The sequence below is a fragment of the Chelon labrosus genome (assembly GCF_963514085.1).
Source record: "Chelon labrosus genome assembly, chromosome: 12".
In the NCBI taxonomy this organism is placed as follows: domain Eukaryota; kingdom Metazoa; phylum Chordata; class Actinopteri; order Mugiliformes; family Mugilidae; genus Chelon; species Chelon labrosus.
Window position 1 is genome coordinate 8808584 of NC_140345.1, and position 14276 is coordinate 8822859.

General features: G+C 40.3%; 1 protein-coding gene across 1 annotated transcript; it reads right to left on the reverse strand.

Annotated features, from left to right (window-relative positions):
- Nucleotides 1–100: 100 nt before the first annotated feature.
- On the reverse strand, nucleotides 101–13969 carry plekhg6 (pleckstrin homology domain containing, family G (with RhoGef domain) member 6). Its single transcript, XM_084556347.1, has 15 exons — nucleotides 13908–13969; nucleotides 11056–11263; nucleotides 9709–9837; nucleotides 9299–9436; nucleotides 8615–8710; nucleotides 8422–8472; nucleotides 8008–8157; nucleotides 7115–7225; nucleotides 5947–6096; nucleotides 5728–5862; nucleotides 5322–5441; nucleotides 5086–5218; nucleotides 4889–5004; nucleotides 2557–4085; nucleotides 101–715 (listed from the first exon to the last, which is right to left on the reverse strand). Exons 1-15 carry the CDS (start codon nucleotides 13925–13927, stop codon nucleotides 535–537), a joined length of 3267 nt encoding a protein of 1088 aa, XP_084412473.1. The 5' UTR covers nucleotides 13928–13969; the 3' UTR covers nucleotides 101–534.
- Between the last annotated feature and the right edge of the window lie 307 nt (nucleotides 13970–14276).

A 14276-nucleotide genomic window follows, 5' to 3' on the forward strand; every position in this document is an offset into this window, starting at 1 on the left:
TGTAAATATGTTTTAATTGTTGTATGTTAGTTCAAACTAAATGTTATACAAATAAAGTGCATTTAAAGGAAATTATTCTCATTTTATTTGTTGCAGTTTAAACAGTCTGAACCTCTCTGGTCAATGAGAGGGGAACATTATTACAATATATATATATATATATATATTATATATATAAATAAAATAAATTTTATAAAAAAAATGTCTGTGTATATATACAGAAAATAAATGTTTATGTATTATTCTAAAAAAATATGACATTAATTTACATTAACTACAGATAAATTACTGGTCAGAAATTTAGACTGAAGTTCTTCGGCTGCATCCTAAAATATTTGTGCTACAACAGTTTCCCCTTCCTTGTGCTTCAGCTTTTTATAAAAAGCCTACTGTGCTTGTCAGGTCGCCGCTCGGAAATTCATATTTATCGACCAAACTTTTGAGCCAAACATAACATGACTGATCTCAGATGGCTGACTGGTGAGTGTAACGTTGAATCAACTCCGTGACTACTCTTTTAATGCAGCTGCAGAGCTACACCTGACTACACTCCCCGTCTTCTTGCTCTGAAAGTTCGCTCAGACCCCACGAGGCCAAAGACTTGTTGATTCCCTCCAGAAGCCCTTCCCCAGCAGGATGTAAACGATGCATGACCTCAATATCATCGAAGACCCAGCCGTTCCAGTCCACGTTTTCTCCATCCGTAAAGACACCACTAAAAGAGGGAGAGAAACAATGGTCAAAAACCTTTTTTATATATATATATATATATATATTTGCTGTGCCACTGGTTAGTTACCCTTCTGACACCAGCATAAAGTAAATGCAGTATTACTGAATAGATCAGAATAGAATAGAATTTCTTTATTGTCACTGTACAAGTACAACGAAATTAAGGTGACCTAAGGTCCCCCTTAGGTGCTGTGGAAGTACCGGAATAAAAAAAAAAAAAAATTTAATTAAAAAAAAGCAAATGTAAAAAACTAGAATAAAAAATATGTACAAAATATAAAACATTAACATGACATAACAATCCCATTCACACAATAAAAAGAATTTAACTCTTATTGCACATCACATGAAATTATTGCATTTGTTTGTGTTGCACATTGTTGTGAGAAATTATTGCACATGTTTGCACATATTAAGTTATTGTGTTAAAAGGTTAAAAGGCCTGCACTGAATACCAGCAGTGAAAGAAGTACTCGAGATTGAGTAAAAGTAACGTATAAACGTTACGTATAAAAGTATAAACATGAAGATAAGCTTTCATGCCGAATGATCGTTTCTGCAATCATAATGACTGATGCGAATAACGTGCTCATCGCTTGACTTAGATCATTTGCCGGGCAGCTCGTGTATTACCATCAAGGATCACTAAAGTCTTAACCTGTAATAACACATAACTATATACTATATGATAATTATATTTAGTTTTAATAACCTGAGACTGCAAAGTAACTTCTAACTGTAATGATCAAACTGTGATAGTGGAGTAGAGGTACAAAGTAGTAGAAAAATTAATGTTAGTTCCAGTAATACTAATTTACAATTACGGTGGAAAATGTGTTTAGAGTGTTAATTAGGACTTAATGAGGCTGACAGAGTGATGTGGTTAGAAACAAGAGAAACATGGTAATTTTTATTTTCCATTGTGACAGAACAGTCTGTCCGTGACCAGCCTACTTCTCACTGCAAACTCATTTCAGTAGTAGAGAGATCAGAAATATATTTCCCAGTAAATCAAATAAATGTAGCCAGTGTAAAATACTAAGAAGACATAGATGAAGCCGGTCAAAAAAAAAAAAAAAATCTATCTGCTATCGTACGAACTGCAAACACCACATCCACATCCAAGTTTAAACAATACTAAAAAATATCTCTATAAAACTGAGGTCAGTGGACAATTAGATGTTGAAATTTACCTACAGTACATGCAAACTATGGCTTTATTCAGGCCTTTACTGCCCTCTGAAACATGCTGGTATTCTGACGAGTTAAACTCAGAATACCAAAGTCATATTCACGGTAGATTGGAAAGATAAAATAATGAAACAGTCCTATTTAATTATTGTTGCCGCCTATATGCCCCCTGTTTTTTTTGGTGTCTGTGAAGATTGTTATTCATCCAGCTCATGGTAGTTAGGCAGGTGGTTAGCTTTGTTTCTGGATATTTGTTTCTCTGATTTTACTCTGCACAAGCAACCACGTCCTTTTCTCCCTGAGGATTAATAAAGTTATTCCAGTACATTAACTAATACCAGTGACAGAGAGGTCGTCAGTCTATTACAGGGCTAACACTGAGAGACAAATACATTACGGTCAATTTAGAATCACCAGTTAACCCAACAAATGTGTCTTTGGTATGAGGTAGGGAGGCGGAGCACCCAAGGTGAAGGCCCCAGGCATCTGAGTTCAAACCCAGAAGCTTCTTGCTGTGAGGCAACAGCGCCACCTCAATGATAAACAGTAGCTGTTCATTAAATTCAAATCCATTGCCAAGAGAAAAAGTCAATCAGTCAAGAAATGAAAACCGTAAAACTTAGTCATACGAACCTGTTCCTCTTATCATCATCATCCCCGTCCACCAGCTGCTCCCTCCATCCTTCGCTCACCGTGAGGGCTCTGTGTCTCATTAGCTCCACATGCTTCAACTCTGTGTCTCTGTGTCCATCACTGGGTGATGGTGAAGGTGTGGTGGAAAACGAAGGAGAAGGGGAAGGATTCCTTGGCCATGGATTGTTCACTTTCACGTTTTTGTCTCTTTTTTTTCCACCTCTGTCTCTCTCTTTGGCTTTTTCTAAATAGCCCATCAGAGGTGAGGGCTGTCCGTTTGGATTGTGTCCTGTGATGTGAGGTATTTTGGGTGATGGGGGCGATGTGCACACACTACTCGAGTGCAGGGGAAGCTCATGGCCTCCTTCACTGACCACGTTGGGAATGGAGGAGCTCCTCTGGGTTCTCTGTTGGGGCTTTTTGTTTTGGAAGTTCAAATCTGGCAGCTCAGGTTCAGAAAAGGTCTGGTGATCTGGTGAGCCTCTGTCCTGCATATTCCAAAACATGCCTTGGTTTGGCTTTAGGGAGCCCAGTTTCAGTACCCGGTGTGAATCTGAGCTACTGCTAGAAGGAAGAGAGTTTCTCTTCATACTTGTGTTGCAGTCTGAGTCCGAGTTTGAGGAAGAGTAATTGTTTAAAGCAGTCCAAGACTGTCGGGAAGCCTGAAAGGACTGCTTAGACATCTGAGAAGAGGGTTCCTGATTTGTGTTGACTGGTCTTCTTTTCCGTAAACCGGGTGATTTCAAGTTCTTGGAGCAACTCCAAGCATCTGGAGATGTCTCCATGCCTTCGGACTGACTGCAGCTGGAATTTCTCCTGGAGTCCTGGTTAACAGACAGGGAATCTGAGCCTCTCCTTAATGTCCCTCGTTGTCCCTGTGGTTGTCCCTGTCGTCCTAAAAACTCTGAACCCTCATTGGATTTTGCTGGTTGATAGTGAGGATATAAAGTGCTGTCTTCATTTATTGGGTAATCAACATCTGGTAGTCCGTCCAGTAAAAAATTGCGTGATCCAGTTGTGTTGTATCTGAGCTGATCTGCAGCAGGTCTTTGAGTGAAGTTATCTAGATTAGGGACAGATGCCCTGTGGTGCCATGTCACACTTGGCTCATTTGTTATCTTAGATTCAGCAATTTTGTTTTCGTCCTCCGTGTGGTTTCCTCTTTGACGATTTCTCTCCGTCATTTCTATCCATTCAGATTCACTGTGTACTGGTTGCTGACCTGCAATGCTGTTGCGCCCAAGTGTGCGGTTGTAGTTGCCGGTTTTGGAGCGCCAGAGATCTAATCCCATGTTGTTAGTGGCCATCTCTTCTGCCGTTTGATACTGTCCTGCTTCTTTGGACCCGTTTATTGAGTGAGGGATGATATCTTCGTCAGTTAATTCATCCACAAAAGCCTCTCTTCCTGGTTGTAGTGTAAAAGGTACTTCTTCATTCTTGGCTTCAGTAACCGGTCTAGCCTCTGGTTTGTATGTTTTTAAGTTCTCCAATCTGTTGTTCTCCTTCTCTCTCAGGTCCAGCAGCAGTTCCTAACAATGTAACAAAGAGATAAAAAACAAAGTCTGTTATCTGAAATCTGAAAGTTTTAGTACATTTTGAAGTTACTGGATCATTTGATGTACTGAATATAAATTACTTGTCTGTAGATCCATTTGCTCTGATACAACAGAACTGAAACACTTGAAGCAGAAGTGAGTATAAACCCTTTCCAGATAAAGAAGTAATGCATCTAATAGCATTTGTAAAACATGACTTGCATGGCTTCCGCATGCAGACAGAAACAGAGCAGTGGTGTATGAGTAACTTCAGAGCAGGCTCCAGACATTGATTCATTTTATAGATAATAAGAAATAAGATAAATCTTTAAAACACCATCTACAGAATACAAGGAGTAAATGAAAACATGCTGATGTTGAGATAACTTGATGTTCACCCTGGGCACCGTCTTAGTTAAGTGGTTTGAGCCTGTACATCTGACAATGTTGTGAATGTTGCAGGCATTTGGTCACAAACCAAAGTATCAGATAAATTGGTCTGATGATTATGCAAAAAGAAACACAAGAGATGAAGTGGTTATGATTTAACCTCTGGAAACTTTTGTTGCACTCCTTGTGTTAAAAGTCCTTTCAAAGAAGAAGTGAAATCTTTGAACTGTTGGCGCCAGTGAGGAAAGGTTGTGGGATCACCATCGATGCTGACTACGAAGGTTTATACTAAATTTCTCTGCAAACTATCCATACAGTTGATATTTCAGTCTGGGCGATGGAGCATTTCCATTCCTAACACAACATGTTGTTGTGGCTAGAACCTATAATGTCAGTGTTTACTTTACCTTTGCCTGCTGGATGGTGGAGACCCATGTGGAGCAGCGTTCTGAGGTGCTGGCTACAAATATGAGGACATTCATAACACTCTGGAGCTCTCCCACTTCCACGAGAACAAAAGAATCTGGGAGAAGCAGACAAATGATGAATGGACCCATTATTATGTTCGACTGAATCCGGGTATCTTTCAGAAAGTGTTACTCACAGCCATCTTTCAGTGCTGAGCAATACGTTCTGTCGAGGGCCAGAGGAGCTCGAACCACCTTCAGTCGCTCTCCTTTCTTCTGGACTTTGGTCATCAGAAGCACGTCTGAGAAAAGTAGAGCCACCACCTCCAGCTGCATCATACCATGTTCAAGAAAACATAAGTTCAAATTATTTAAACGTATGTTCTAAATGCAGCAAAAAAAAAAAAAAAGTACAGTAGCAGAGTTTTCTCACTTTGCTGTCCTTTCTGCCCCGAACCTTCAAGTTCTCCTCCAGCAGCAGCTTCCGTACAACACCAGGACCAACTCCTCTGATCGGGCATGTCAAGTCAAACTCGCAGATCTCTCGGACGTGCTGTCAACAAAATCCACCGTGACGAATCATCGGTACCAACACTTGTTAGAGCTTATATTGTTTTTTTTTTTTTTTTTTAAGCAAACATTACTTTTCTAGTATGTTTACAACATCATCTGATGTCTACATAAACTCAATAAATATCAAGAAAAAGGCATTCAATACAACTGCAAAGACTAGGAAACTGTACAAAGATGCAAAACAGCAGTAAATGCAAACAAAACATGCTCAAAGACATATTAAATTTGCACAAAGAGAAGCAGATGACCACAGAGATGCATTTTACCTTGTCAATTTCTTCATTTATTCCCTCCACTTCATATCCCTCCACCCTCTGGGCAGAGATGGAGAGAGCAAGCTTCTCATCTTGTATCCGCAGGTACTCATTGATACTCTCCAGAAAACCGTTTAAACTGGATAACTGGACAAGAGCAAGGAGAAAGATGGAATCAGATGTTTAATCTGTATTAATCAGGTTTTGATCTAATGGCGTTAAGATGCTCACCATGCCTCTGAGAGTGTGCTGCACATGAGGGTCCTGCGTGTTTTGGAGCACAGCTTTGAGCAGTAGGGGATACTTTGTGATTCTCTGATGGGGTTTGGCCTGCATGTCTCCGAGTCGCATGCGCTCACATTGAGGATGAGTCTCCACCCACTGGACAGCAGAAAACAAAACATAACATAAAACTTATTTTTTTTTTTTTAACTCATAGTAACAAGTAGTCTTAATAGTCCGCTAGATGGGAAACGTAAATAACATTGACCATCTTGTGACAATACAATGTTCTGCGGGGAAACTTTCAGACGTGGATGTTACTTAGACATGTACTACCCACCTAGACCAGACCAGGCAACTCCAGCCCAATATGTGGGATGATCCACAGAGACCCCTCCCCTCAACCCATAGGACCCAAAGGTCCCCACTAACAACATTCTGTTGCCAGACACCACAGGACCCCCTCAGAAGATCCATGTCCATTCTCTGCCCAACAACTGCTTGAAGGCACAAGGAAGACCTATACAACGTTAGGTCATAATGTTATGCCTGAACAGTAGTTTTGGATAAGTTAGGAAACTCTGTGGCTGAAATTTAGATCCCTTGACATATGAAAACAACACCTGCAAAAACTAGAACCAAAACAGCCAAGTGAGCTGTGTTTATTTATGACACTTTGACAACCAGACCCTTAAACATCCAGCAAGAACCACTTCCTTTAACTGTTAAAACGCAACCGATGCTGAAGAGGGAGTATATGACATGAGTGAAAACAACAACAGGATACACACATATATGTTAGTGGTACCTGCTTCAATATAAGGTTAACAGGCTGCTGTGTTTATATCAAAAGGATTTCCTGCAGTAGAAATGCAGTATTTGCTCTACGATCATCCACAGCACACTTTTCTTGCAGTCACTTTTCCCATAAATGTCCTGCGCCTAGTTTTGTGAACTAGAAATCGGTCAAACCGCTGTTGAGTCTGAATCATTTGGAGAAGACGTTGGTGTAGCAAGTGGTTATGACAGGTCGCCCACAAGTTATGAAAACATCACAAACCACACAGTGCCACCATTAACAACAGTACTTAGTCAGTCATTAGCCTAAATTCCACTCAGGTACTTATTGAGTTTGTGTGAACTGTTGCATATGGATGTTGCTACTGTTTCACCACACCTGGATGTAAGTGTGGAAATGTGGGTTGCTCTCCATCTGCCTACGTGCAAACTCTAGATTGCTCTCCTCCTCCCAGCAGTAATCCAGGTAAGAAGAGAAGCGCTCATTGAACTGAAAAAAAAAATAAAAAATAGAAACAGATGATTAATGACAATGTGAGAAATGCTCCTTTATACGTTTTCATTTTACAAGATTCAGCTCAGTTGTCACAGCTGTTTTAGCAAAGTGAGTTCTCTTTATATTTCTCTTGTGTTTTTACTTATTTTGACACCACTTCACTGCAAAATGATGAACTCAGAGTTTGACACCAGAAGCTTGTTTTCATGTTCATCTGCTGGTGGGAGGAAGTTTGACCATTTTGGCCTTAAAACCTACAGAATGATTTTGAGACATTATAACTAATTTAATAAGGCAACGTTATGGAATACATGCATGTATGTACACATTTTGTATATTTTGTTGTGGGAGAAGATATAGATGCACATTCATTAAAGAATTACGGCCTTTAATCTGATTGCATGCTATTGCATAATTTATTTTTGCCAATAAATGCATCCTATTTTACTGTCAAATACATACAGTTTAGTGGAGTAGAGGTGTCATATGTTCCTCCTGAGATGCTGGAGAGGGAGAATAAAGCAGAAGAACGTGGGGAATATCCACATATCTCTGCACAGTGACGGATTGTGCTTGAGCAAATGCAATTGCATCTCATTCATTTGCATTCAAACTATACCGGAAACCAAAACAGTAAGTGCAACTTCTCAAATAAGCAGCTACAAGCATGTTTAGAAAGCTGAGTGCACGTGTTAAAGCATGAGGGTGTTTTTTTTCTATAAGCAAAGCCCCCCTGAATGTGTTTGTATTGTTTCGTGCAGACAGTGAGCTCCTACCTGCAGGCAGCCTGCCTCCAACCTCAAGGGGTCAAAGGGCATGCCCGTCCTTCTCACTTCCTGTAACATGGGATAAATGACCTCCTGCCAGAACAGCTGATGTGCACTGAGGATGGAGGGGAGGTTGGAGAAAAGCAGCTGTGGGGTCACCTGTTACAGGAGGAAGTCAAATGTAAAATAAAAATCATAGTGTTAAGGTTTAACTCCCCTGCTCTGTGATATTTTCCGTCTCCTCAGTGGAAATGTGTTGTTGTGCACAATGTTCCGCCTGCATATGTATTTTGTCTCCGCTTGAGCGGATGTTCAATGTATCAATGTATGTCAGAACAATGGAAAATAGGCCTGCAGGTTAAATGTGTTATACAGCAGGTTTGAGTGTTTCCAGTCTAGACGAGGCGTGCGCTGTAGACTGACCTCTAGGAGGAATCCATGCTGGTTCAGGTTGACAAGAGCTGCAACTACCAACTGTGAGGAGAAGACAAAGCTTTGTTAAACATCCTGTAAAAAAATAAAATAAAAGTCTTTGCAGCTCTGACATATACTGTTCTAAGAAGGATTTCACATTTTACTGAAAGCTTATGACAGGCGCTAGGGAGTGAATTCTTACATCTTTGATGATAATTAACTTGTTAATGTAGGAGAGCTCAGTATGGACAAACTCCCACAAGGCCTCCTGCTGGTGTCTCTGCATTTTAGACATTGTCTGCCCAGGACATCAAGGAAGGGAAAGGGAATGAAAAAAAGGAGATGGTTAATGTCAAATGTGCATACTGAGCTGGTATTTCAAAGTACGACACGAGTGTATTTGTTTTTCATCAACGAATCCCACAAAAAAAAAACAAAAAAAAACAAAGTAGGCTGGTTCTTCTTTTGGTTTTACTTTGCCACTTCCTCAACTCAAGTGGGGCACCAAGTCTAGCTGGTTTGTAACAGGCTACAACATTTCAAATACCTGTCACAGTCATAAACTTCCATTTCCTGCAAAAGGCTTAATAATCTTTTCACAAATACTCAAAGTGAATGCTGCATTTTTTGGGGGAACTATTTACAGCTACACTGGTGAGAATTTACAGCAGCAGGACAGCGTGTGTGTGTTAATGTCAAACAATAAACCACACTGTGTGTTTTCTGCTGCTAGAAGGAGCATGTATGCTGTTACGTTTTTGATGGCAACGGTAAACTACATTATATAAGGCTTTACAGACGTTTGTCAATTATTTATTTATTTTGGTCTTCTCATTGGGTTGGAGAAAACAGAATGCTGTTAAAACTGTTCTCGTAAGGCACATACTGAATGAGACTGCACTATATCTGTCCAGTTCTTCTCCAGCGTGGTTCCCTGACTTTCCTCCTTCCATCTCCACTTTAGACTGCCTTGCACTGTGTAAGCCTCCAGATTCTGCTTCAACAAATCCAGCTGACCTCGCTCCTGAAAGGTGGAAACAGAAAGAAGCAACAGCCAAACCATATTAGTCAAAGAGGGATTAGAGGCAAGCATGATTACATAATGAATCAGTATGTACTCATAGGTGAACTGTTGTGAATACTTGTGGTCACATGTAACGTCTAATTGTGTGCCGCTGGAGCAGAACAAGCGGTGGTGCAGATGACGTTGGGTGGGCGGATACGGTTAGAGTGTGTACATATCTGTTTCTTAAAAATGCCAGCAAGCAGTTTGATGAGCAAGAGACAACATAATACCTCAGATGTCTTGTCAGGCACACCCTGATTGAACAGGACCTGTCTCAGTGCCGCTCTGGGTTTGGCTCCTGCAGAAGTGCTTTTACCCACTGTTGCAAAGTTAGTCACGACCTTCTGCTTTGTCCGCCTCTGGAAATAAAAGATGCAGTTAGACATTTGCACGCAAGGCAGATAATTTACATATAATGTTAACAAACAGTGACAAAGAATTTGTTGCTATAAAAACTTAAAAATAGTTTTCAACAAGTTTTTGACAGGTGATGTGCAGGGGTGTTTAGATACTTTACGTCAGCGAAGTAGTGACTTACTTTATTAAAAATAAAAAGAGTAAGGGTTATCAGGAAAATGTAACTTAATTTTTTTTCATACATAGGTTATTTCATAGTATACATACACCGCTCAGGCATAACATTATGACCACCTTCCTAATATTATGTAGGTCTCCCTTGTGCCTGCAAAACAGTTGTCACTCATCAGAGAATGGACATGGGCCTTCTGAGGGTGTCCTGTGGTGTCTGGTAACAGAATGTTGTTAGTGGGGGTCTTTGGGTCCTATGGGTTGAGGGGAGGGGCCTCTGTGGATCATCCCACAGATACTTGATCAGTTTGGGATCTAGTGAATTTGGAGGCCAGGTCAACACCTTGTGCTGTTCTTAATGTTTTTTTTTTTTTTTTTTAGTTGTTCCTCAACCGTTTTTTCTGTGTGTGCCTGTGTCAGGCTGCATCCTGCTGGGGATGGCTGCTGCCATCAAGGAGTGTCATTGCTATGGGGTGGGGGTGTCTGGTCTGGTCTAGGTGGGTGGTACATGTCTAAGTAACATCCACATGAATGCCAGGTCCAAAAGGTTCCCAGCAGAACACTGAATTATCACAAGATGGTCAATGTTATCAACTTCTCCTGTCAGTGGTTTTAATGTTGTGGCTGATCGGTGTGTATTTCATAGTGTTGAGTTGTTTAATCTGCAAACATCTTGATTTTATAAATACATTTCTGAGCCAGCAAAAGTTATTTTTCAGTGCAAAAAGATTATTAGTGTAAACTTGTACACAAAGTTGTAAAATAAGAGAATCAAAATAAATTACTGCGCTAGAAACATGAAAAAGACTTCCTGAAACTTCCTGCGTAGAAAACACTGAATGATGCATCATATTTTAGACTCTTATCGTGTATTTTATGCAACAAAATAACGTGCAAAATAATAATAAATAAAGTTAAATATGCTCTTATATATGCTGAAGTGGAAATAAAATGTACTATAAAAGTACATATTTTGAACACTTGACTTATTGTACATTTGTTTTAGTCTGTAACACCAGTACTTTTATATTGTGTGTAATCTGACTTGCCTGAAAGCTACGCGTCCTGAATTTGTTTTTATCTGCTGCCACCTTGTGGAGATGTTGTAACTCTGCAGTTGCTGCCGTCCCGTCAACAACATCCGCATCTCTGGTTTCCATGTCCCTCTGCCACTCTCCGTCTGCGCTGCCTCGCCGGTGCACCATTTCTTCCTTCTGTGATTCAGTTCCTCCTTCGTTGTTGGTATGCCATGCGAGGCTGAGGATTTGCACACACAGAGTTACTCATTATCAAAATAAGGCGTGTGAAGGCAGTCTAGTAAAGAAAGGCCTTGCACGGGATAGATTAAGGAATAATGGACATTATTGTTTTGCTATTATTTGAAAGTTTACTTAGAGTTAAAGATTTGTAAATGAAAGGAAAACTAAAACAGGTGGTTTGTAAGACCGTTTCCAACGTTTTTATCCCTCAAAATAGAAAAACAATAAACAAAGCCGTACGTCAGTGTGACAGGTTGAGAACAGTTTTATGAGCAGTTAACTCTTTTTTTCATAGAGACGTGTGGCATGAACCAGAGCCACACACCATGATATTTATAGTCTAACGCGATTTTCAGTTCCCAAAACTGGATACACAAAACTCCACAAATGAAAGACAGTCGATCAAGCAAAACTCATAACTCACGTGATTGACGACAACGTGACTGATCCCTCTTTAACAAGCTTGCAACTTGAGTTTAAAGGATTCCACTAGTCAGTCAGTTCTACATATACCTGTTTAAAAAGCCAGATGATGATATACGGAGGGGGGGACTGAGCCGGGAACTCAGAGAGGAACTACATCAGTCACCTGAGCAGCCTGTTCACTTTAAATGGATGATCACAACAAGAGCAAAACTATGTAAGCTTAATAAGGAAATGATGACATTCTTCCTTTCTGTACGTGTTAATTGTGTGACTGTGGCCCGAAGAGCTGCAATCATCCAAGAAAATAGTAAGAAAGGTAGAAAAAAACACTATGACCACTGACAGGTGAAGTAAATAACATTGACCATCTTGTGACATTCAATGTTCTGTTGGGAAACTTTTGGCCTGGCGTTCATGTGGATGTTACTTAGACATGTACCACCCACCTAGACCAGACCAGGCACCCCCACCCCATAGTAATGACACTCCTTGATGGCAGCAGCCATCCCCAGCAGGATGAAAAACAGCACAAGGTGTTGACCGGGCCTCCAAATTCACTAGATCCTAAACTGGTCAAGTATCTGTGGGAGGTTCCACAGAGGCCCCTCAACTCAACAGTCATCCAGTAGAAAAGTAAAGTTTAAAAGAAAAAAATAAGTGATTCTGTGGAACAGAAACCTTATCTCAAGATAACATTTATTTACATAGCACAGATGTTTCTGATAAGATGAAGCAAGGAAGTGCACGTGAACCTGAAAAACATTTCATTTCAGTCAATTTGGAGGCGTACTAGCAAGAGGTAACAGTAAGAGTAACTGTCCCAGGGTCTTTGGGCCAAAAAACAAGATATTAAGGCCTTAATATTTGCTTCATTGATTCATTCTTTCCCCCACTAACAACATCCTGTTGCCAGACACCACAGGACACCCTCAGAGGGCCCATGTCCATTCTCTGATGAGTTACAAGTGCTTGGAAGACCTACACAATATTAGGAAGGTGGTCATAATATTATGCCGGAAAATTAAGTTAAGTTTTGCTGATAACTTACTGTTTATATTTTTAATGAAGTAAGGTTTTGAATGCGAGATAAAAATGTGTTTACATAGCACACCTATTCTTTCTGGGGAACTTCTACTCTTAGATATCACTACTTTAACCAAAGTATGAAGAACAACAGTCATCCAGTAAAAAAGTAAAGTTTAGAGGAAAAAAAAGATGATTCTGTGGAACACAAATTTTTATCTTAAGATAACATTTATTTCCATAGCACAGATGTTTCTGATAAGATGAAGCAAGGAAGTGCACGTGAACCTGAAAAATATCTAATTTCAGTCAATTTGGAGGCGTACTAGGAAGAGGTAATAGTAAGAGTAACGGTCCCAGAGTCTTTGGGCCAAAAAACAAGATATTTAGGCCTCAAGATTGGCTTCATTGATTCATTCTTTTCTCCATGCGATCACATTGACTCAGTAAACACCAGAAGCCAGCCAGGTAATCTGCACCATATGAACATCTACACTGATATAACAGGACACCAACTGTTTCACATGGCTTCGGCTCCAGTTAAGCAGCTGTGCAGTTCAGGCTTATTAGACATAATTTTCGATTTGCAGCATGCGTTGCTGTGGCTTTAAATTACAGAGAAGAATTCATCTTGATTCCCAGGAAGCAGCAGTATCTCAACGAACTATTTCATAATTTACTGCTGTGAAGAAGTACCATGTTTTTTAAGTAATGCCGCTGCTTAAAATGAGCTGGAATACTGCACGTTTTGGGAGATTACTAGCAAAGATAGCAAAGACGCTCACACAAGCCAACATAATGCAGAAAGGTACACTGCTCTAATCTGTCCGCGCCAGACATCAAAAGGACTGACGCAAGTGCTTTCATCACTGTCATACCTATTTACAATCACAGTGTCTATCCTACAGTAGCACACTAAACTGTCCGATACATACTTGCTGTCTGATACATTTGATTTAAACACATTCTCCTATTTTAAAAACCAGGCTAATAAAGACACGAGTACTTGGACTTTACCAGCTCCAGTAAAGCAGCAAATCAAAAGTCCTTGAAGCTACACATGAGCTCTACCATGAGGGTGACTTACTGCAATTACAGAACCAAACTAAATGTTTCCCCTTCAGCCCTGAACACCAGCATACCATCAAACACCCGCCTGTGCTTTAAAAACAAGATTAAAACAGAGTCTTTACCTGGGCTTGGCTGGATCCATTTTGTTTCACACAGTCATCTTTGGTTTCTGTTAGCTTTCTCCTCCTCTTTCTCTGTGCCTTAATCAGTCCCTCCTTCTCTTCCTTTCACCTGTACCTCTGCCCTCTACAACTGGCCAGACGGGAACAACTGGATTCTGCAGCAAGCAAATCACTGCACTGGGCTGGTTAATCTGTCGCAGTTTTTTTTCCTCCCATAGTGCTTAGTGGAGTATAGGTGATGACAGATTTCTTTGAAGACGGCCTTTTGTTGTTTCTTGTCAATCACGCTTATTGATCACCCTGAGTAAACACGCGGAAACCATTTTAAGAGGTGAACGTATGACGTTGCTTTTTGTCAGTACAGCACAG

Coding starts and splice junctions, on each gene's coding strand:
- plekhg6 (XM_084556347.1), bottom strand. CDS start 13,927: ATGGATCCAGCCAAGCCCAG. Junction 8,711..9,298: donor ATATAGTGCAGTCTCATTCA/GTATGTGCCTTA, acceptor TGTCCTGGGCAG/ACAATGTCTAAAATGCAGAG. Junction 5,863..5,946: donor AGCACACTCTCAGAGGCATG/GTGAGCATCTTA, acceptor GCTCTTGTCCAG/TTATCCAGTTTAAACGGTTT.